This window comes from Xiphophorus couchianus, chromosome 6 (assembly GCF_001444195.1).
Source record: "Xiphophorus couchianus chromosome 6, X_couchianus-1.0, whole genome shotgun sequence".
In the NCBI taxonomy this organism is placed as follows: Eukaryota; Metazoa; Chordata; class Actinopteri; order Cyprinodontiformes; family Poeciliidae; genus Xiphophorus; species Xiphophorus couchianus.
The window spans coordinates 17,947,675-17,955,570 of NC_040233.1; the positions used below are offsets into that span (position 1 = coordinate 17,947,675).

At 34.3% G+C, this 7,896-nt stretch overlaps 1 protein-coding gene across 1 annotated transcript; it reads left to right on the forward strand.

Annotated features, from left to right (window-relative positions):
* The first annotated feature begins 3,903 nt into the window (after positions 1-3,903).
* higd1a (HIG1 hypoxia inducible domain family, member 1A) lies at positions 3,904-6,914 on the forward strand. Its single transcript, XM_028021696.1, has 4 exons — positions 3,904-4,030; positions 4,481-4,558; positions 4,684-4,818; positions 5,790-6,914. Exons 2-4 carry the CDS (start codon positions 4,486-4,488, stop codon positions 5,861-5,863), a joined length of 282 nt encoding a protein of 93 aa, XP_027877497.1. The 5' UTR covers positions 3,904-4,030; positions 4,481-4,485; the 3' UTR covers positions 5,864-6,914.
* The last annotated feature ends 982 nt before the right edge of the window (positions 6,915-7,896 follow it).

Below are 7,896 nucleotides of genomic sequence, written 5' to 3' on the forward strand. Positions count from 1 at the left end.
GAACAAGAACATGCAAATGGGGGGAAAGGTTGGAAGGAGCGATAAAGTGGAATAAATTTACAAAAGCACAAATTTCTGAGTTGAACATTAAGGAGTGATGCAAATAATTACAGTTGTTTTTTGGGGGGTTCTTTTACTGTTTGAGTAATAGTGTGAGGAATAATTCTCAACGGGTCTGATGCTTCTGCAACAGATTACCTTCATGTCTTAATGTGGATAAGAAGAACATCTAAGAGAAACTGCCTGATGGTGTATGACACCAATCAGCTGGAGCTTTGCAGCTGATTGGTTACACTGAAATTGATAGGAAACAGAATGTGAAATCAATCGTAAAACCAACATAAAATTTCAAAATATATTGAGACTGGAGTCGTGTAACAATGTCTGACCTTTTAAGATTGCCTACTACATCTTTACCCTGCACAGAAAATATTCAAAAAATTTAAGGAAGCCTGGACAAAAAAGTGATGAAATTGTGAAACTTTTTCTAGGGCGTTGACTGGAAAAAGCTTTAATCACACTTAAAAGGAATAAATGAAGTAACAGTATAAACAAAAAAATGTAAGCCAAAAAAAACTTATTGTTCTGGGCAAAAAGTTTGAATTTCCAAACCAAACCTAAAGAGCATTTTTTATTATATTTGGATTTTATTTTATTTTATTTTTTACTTTATTTTTCAGCATGTATTGAGTGCATACATTAAAAACAGCCAATCAAGTTACCTCATTGTTATATTAGTACTCTGTTATAATTACACTATATGTTCTGGTTACAAAGTAAGCTCAACAGAAAAAAGAAACCTTGAACAAATTCAGACCTTGAACTACTGATGAAACAGTCCACTGACCTTCACTTTGCTCACAAACCTATCATCTGTTCAAGATTAATCTTTATGCAGTTGAACGTGCAAATGGTAATACTGGTCTTGCTTAAAAATGGATCCACGAGGGAAATGTATTTCATGCTATCATGATGGCCATGAACTAAATTGCAACAATGATGCAAGCTTTATTGCATGAGAGTGCAATGTGTACTTTAGACTACAGCAGAAGCATGTCTAATTCTGTATTTTGTTTGTCTGTTAGCAATGCAGTCCAAAATGACAGGCAGAATGTTGTGAAATGTGGTAGAGAGAGGTTACAAATGGTAGGATTGTTTTTCAACAAGAACATTTACACTCTCTGGTTAATGCCTGTACAGGAAACTGGTGAAAATGCAATATGTTCTAAATAGGCCATCATTTTATCTTGATCTTTTAAAAATAAGAAAATGCTGTGATATTAAAAGCCAATGGTGCCTGCAAAGTCTACACTAAGAACCCAGCTGCCCTTGTGTTTGATCAGCAGACATATAGTGCCACCTACTGGTTCATGTCAGAAAGCATTGTTAAGATTTTTGCTGATGTGATATTTAAATATATATCGTTGTATATGTTGTTTTTTAAATATATACATATTTATAATTAGATGACAGAACAACTTTATTTATACAGATGTCAATTTCACTATCAGTAAATAAAGTAGGTGTTCTGAATGCAGCTGTTTGGATATCCTTTTAAAAGGATCCTTAATACCTGTCCTCAAACATTTATATTAGCTGAAAATGTTAAAAACTGTGTAATATCTATCCATCCATTTTCTGTACACCCTTGTCCCTAGTGGAGTCAGGAGGGGTGCTAGTGCCTAACTACAGCTTACGTTTCAGGCGATAGTCATGTTTTTGGACTGTGGGAGGAAGCCGGAGTACCCGGAGAGAACCCATGCACGCACAGGAAAATTCCATGCAGAAAGAACCCGGGCCTGGAATCGAACACAGGACCTTCTTGCTGCAAGGCAAGTGCTACCAACTGTGCCACTGTGCAGCCCAACAGTGCATTATTCCCCTTTTATTTCATATTTATTCACTACTGTTGTTCTGGTCTACTACATGAAATCCCAATAAAATACATGGTCGTTTGAGGTTGTAACGACAACACAACCAACTTGCAAAGGACTGTATTTCATATAAATTTGAACTCGCACTGCATTCAATTTAGTGCACTTTCAGTAATAGACCACTAAGTAGAGCTGTGCTCCTTTTTGAATATTGTCACCTCAATGTTTTACTACAGTTTGGATTTTATTTTAAATAAGGTTATTCTCTGAGATATTTGTCTCTTTTAAGAAGGTCATGTGAAAATCTAAGTGTGATAGGACAGCTTTTTGTGCTTGATATTTATAATTTCAGGTGATAAAAAATTATGAATGTAATGTTAATGATGTGAGATAAATGCATAAATGAGAGAAAAGCATTTTACAAAAAAAAGTTGAAACAAAGGAAAATATCTATTTAACTGATCTTTGTGAAGGTTAGGAAGATCTGGCAACTTCTCTTTCACCTCTCAGCTTAAATTTACTTTCTACAGTGTACATCTGGTTCTTGATCACTCAGATCTGAGCTTGTAATTACATAAAGGAAATACCACAGGCTCATTAGGGTTCAGATCTGTTTTTTTGATGTCTTCTCTCAACAAAGATGAACACAATGCAGAACATATCATAAAATAATTATAAACCTCTAGAAAAAAAACATAAACTGCTTAGTTGCTTTAAGTGTATTTTTTATACAAGAAAAAATAAATAAATTAAAATATATATTGATCCCAAAGGGAAATTAAATGTTGTTGAATTATGAAAGAGCATTATTATTTGCTGCTTCTGTTTGATTATGTTATGTGAACAATTATCTGCAAAAAATGATTGAGGTAAGTGGTTCGATGGATTGATGACATGTAGCCAAATACATTCTGTTTGCCCTTATTCAAAGCTATATATTATTTTGAATGCTGGTTAGCCCTACTCTTTGAAATAGAATGCTTGACCAACAGCTCTTCTATCAACAGATCATTTTACCAATACCTGTGGACATTGGCAGCCCCTCCAGAGTGGCCATAGGTCTTTACTGTACATGGGCACTCAAATTTGAGTAAGTTTGCGTTCCTGTTTTGTTCTCTCCATTTTCAGAATGCTATCATCTCAGTAAGGACCAAAGTCTAGGACACCTTGTTTAATATGCCATAAAGAACTAAACCAGTTCTAGAAGAAAAAGGTATTTAATCCACGTACTACAAAGTATAAAGTGATCCACGAATGCATAAAAGGTATTCAATCAACTTAGATGTTTAAGACTCAAAATTAAAAGTTTAGGATTATGGACAAGACTCTAGTCTCTTTCAAAATGCAGACAATAAGACTAGGAACAAAATACAGAATTTTGGTCAAATTTCTTTGTTTAGCATATAAAAAAATCATTGTTGCTGAAGTAAAATGTGCATTTCTTGAAACCATTTGCAAGTGATTGTTTTGAAATAACACATGTCACATCATATTTTTACAATGTCAGCTAATTTAGGTCATGAGAAAAAAAAAGAAAATAAAGAAAAGATAATTTGTCTTCACTATTTCACATTATGTCCTGGAAGGCAGGCCACATCTACAGGGCTGGGAAGCACTATGACTCTACTAAAATTCTGTCTGTGGGTGAAGCCATTCGCTGTCCTAGCACGCAAGCTAGTGTTGCTTTTAAGACATCACGGAATTAGCTGTACTCTTGGCAAATTTTCACTCTGTATTATGTCTGTGTCTATAACTGTCTGCTGCAATCGAGTAAGTGTGATTTTTGTCACATTCGGAAAAATATTAATGCATACTACTATTTTAATTTACATTACATATTACATTACAAATCAAAATAAGGTACGATTAAATTAGCAAGACTTTAGTTTATATTTTTAATTTTCTATTTACATTTAGTATAAACTGAACTTGCTACATCATAAAATTGCTATCAAATCGAAATGCGATCGTTGTATCTCCAATTTTTTCTTTCTAACATTGAACTAACCACGTGGGAGCGTGACGTCAGCCCGGCGTCAGGGACAGTTACATCAGAGCTTTTGCCGGTGCGGTGTTACAAATATTACTTCCGTATAAACTGCGCTCACGAAGCTCATCTGATAGTCTCTTTGCAAAGCTTCTCCAAAGCAACGCAGGTAAAAATCTTTTCACCTCTGTACATTAAAACTGTGACGTCAGTTGGTAAACAGCCGATAATGAACTTTAGTTTTTATTGTCTCGTGTTTCCCTGACTGTTTGGGCCCTGAATTGACGTTCAGGCCGTTTCGAAAGATATTAAACCAACGTTCGTTTTTAATCAGAAATACAAATCAAAAAAATCCTGTCTGCTATAACGGTCTATACATGGGTAAATTGTTCCCTACTTTAAAAATGTATCTCCCTTGTCCTTCATGTCACCTTCTAACAGGTCATGATGAGCCAAGCTAAATTAAAACCAGTAAGGCTGCAACTTTAGAATGTGTTTAGATAAGATTCAGTAAACCAACTTTATAATAAGCTTTTTTTTCTGGACTGGCTGAACTGTCAAAGTTCTGAAAATTACTGTGAAAATGTTTTAAAATTCTGCTATTTTGTGTGCTCCATAGTCAAGATGTCATCTTACGAAGAAGGAAATGATTCAAAGTTAATGCGGAAAGTGAAGGAGAATCCCTTTGTTCCATTGGGTGAGTATGTTTTATTCCATGGTAATAGAGTAAAAAACTCCATGTTGAATTGTGAAGTTTCATGTTTGTAGTTGCAGTATGACATTTTGAAATTGAGCTGTATATAATCCCTAGTTGTTTTGCAGGATTGGCTGGATTTGTTGGCATCGTTGGACACCAGCTGTACAAAATGAAAAATCGAGGGGACACAAAACTGTCCGTGCACTTGATTCACATGCGTGTAGCTGCGCAAGGCTTTGTGGTTGGAGCCATGACAGTAGGTATGTATATTTATTATCTTGTTTCCTATCTTGGTTGCTTTTATATTAGCAATATCTTTCATCTCATTTACTTTAGACTGTATGTCTATATGAGATTAAAACATCAATGGTTGTGAGAAGGACGATATCTACAGTACATTCCCTGTTTGATCTTATTGGTCGCCCTGGGTGATGTTACACTGGTGACAGTTAGGATGAAAGTAGGGTATAATTCTTCAAACCTCATCTTCGACATGTAGATGTAAAGTTGAAATTTACAGCAGATCTTCAGTAGAGCTTATGTCTATTTTAAGGCTTTTCCCAGACTTAGATATTTGCCACAATTTTCCTAGCCTGGTTAAAAAAATAAAAAATAGTCCTTTGTTCTACACTTTGCTTCGTACAGAAGGTCTGGACCCTTGGCTATTGAGAAATGATTGCTTGCTAGAGGTGTTGACTCCTGAAATTTTACATTTTACTCAATTGCTAACGATTACCTGTGGTATGTGTAATGTGCCAGTTTGATGCTATGAAACTTGGGGGAAATTGCATTTTTTTACATTAAGGGTTCCCATCACTTTTCCTGTGCTTTTACAGGAAAAGGGATCTAAAGCCTAGATCAGTTGTTGTACAAAGACTAGTGAAAATCTGTTCATCTGTTGGAATATTACCATATAAATAGAATTATATTACTCTCTAAATATAATTTCTAAATATTCCATCTGAGTGTTCCACTATACCTCGTACTGCACAATTTCCTATTGTGGTAAGGATTAGGCTTGATTTATTGTGGAACTCCATTGTTCTCTTTAGTTATCTATAGATGAGAACTATTTATGTTTGCCTTATTGTGTTTCTTGCTTTATCAAGCAGTGATTACTTTGAATTTCATTTATCACAACTCTGAGCTGCAACTTTTTTGATTTGTTTCCTTCTTCAAGTTTCCATCCTCTAACTCGCCTTTTTCTTCTTTTTTTTTTTTTCTCTTTTAGGAGTCCTGTATTCAATGTACAATGAGTACATTAGGCACCCCAAAGAAGAGCAGAACACTGGAAAACACAATTGAACAGAGACTCTTACAATGAGTTTTTTTGTGTCTTTAATACTCTCACATTTATAGATGTACATTCAGAGGCTGACTGATGACTAAAAACCAACTGTTGGTGTACCCTTTTACAGAAAATGTTTGAAATTGCAAATGTAACTGGGGTGGATGCTTGTGAGAATTATGGCAACACTGATGTATTTTTTTCTAATGTTTCAGTGTAGTATATAAAACAATATTAGTTGCAGATAAATTTGACAATATTTATGACCAGGATAAATCTGACTCTAGTAATGACCACAAACAAAAGGTTCTGGCTTTCATATTTATTTATCATTGTCCTATTGAAAGTCAGCTACACTTTTATGTTGTAATTTGGGTTTTAACCAAATTAAAAACATTTCCATATTAAATGCTTTTAATTTGGTTTTGGGTTTTTTTCTGTAAAATATTCACCTCTCCTGACAAAAGTTTTAACAGATGTTTGCACACTGTCACAAGAAAAGAAAATTCATGTTTTTTGTTATAAGTACTTCTACTAAAATGCTGATTTTTATTCATTGAGATTCTCTGCATTGTACTGCTATTTGTTTTTTAATTTATCAGTATTTTCTTCATATATTTTTGCAATGAGATATGAATGATACAAAAAAATCAAGTGAGTTTTATATAAATAAACTGTGGTGTAGTTTGTTAAACACAATGTAGCCTGTTTTAGTGGCAAACATTAATTAGTTCCTAAGGTATTTCCAGGGCTGATTTTTATTGCAGGGCATAAGAGTCTAATGAACAGCGAGATTTTCATCTCACGCGGACAGGGTTACATATGCAAGTATGTACCAGGCTATTTGTGAAAGTCACCTTCATTTCCTGAAATAGTTTTGAATCTCTGCTGTGTGTACACTTATATTACGTGCTTTACCTGGAACGGTTCTTAGTTTCATATTTTATATGATAATATCCACAGCAAGTTGTTCAACTCACTTTTGGTAGCTACTGAATTGAGCTACCACTGTTTTCAAAATGGCTTCCTTTCTTCATTAAATAATCTACTTCCTGTAACTTAAAAAAATGTTTTGTATTCTATGAGACACACATAGCATTTAGTGAATTACTTTACTGACATTGCAGTATGTCTCTGATGAAGTCTGTGTGTTAAGGGCTGCTGTAAAGATGAGTTTTTATTTGGCAACAAGAACTGTCTGCCTGACATTCATGAAGGGTTGTGCAAGTACTGCCTGCATCACAAAGCATGGATGGCATTCCAACGTGAAATTACCTCTGGGGTGGATTTGTCAGCATGACTCTGCAAATTCTCCAGCTTTCTAAAGACTATGTAGAATAAACAAGCAGTAGCTCTAAAATCAGTTTCAGTATGAGCTTATGTTCAAACCAACTGATATGATGAAGAATCCAGTGAAATGTTTGTGGCTCTCTTAAATTTGAGCATTTTAACTTTTTTTTCCAAATTAAAGTAAATTGCTGGTCCTCTTAATACAACACATTATGTTTGTACTAGTGTAATAAATCGCTCAATCAAATGTAGGCATTTTTTTTTATTGTGGACAACAGAAGGCAAATTAGACATGCTAAAGATTTTATAGAGGCTAGTGAATCAGTATTTCATCCCATTTATTTTTGTGACATACTGTACAGTGGTGTACGTGTAGATTGCACTTTTTAATTTTTCCACTCAACTTTCCATGCAGAACTATGTGAAAAGCCCTCTTTAATTACATTTTTCTGGAGGGTATCAACTACTGCCTGCTGGACAACAGACAAGTCATCAGTCTAGCAGTGTGGGCAATAATGTTTTTGTAATAAATTATTTTCTTCATGTAATATTCTTCAAGCTAGAATTTGTTTATTAACTTAAGGCTATTACAACTTAAATGTACCAAAATGAATTCTTGAACTACTGTGTGAGCTATCAGTGTTGATACTTTTTAAACAGAATTACTACACTTTTGAACACACAGTGTGTTGTCAATGTAGTATTTCATTAACAAATATTATTTGTATTTGTATTGTCATCTTCAGAAACAACTGAACTT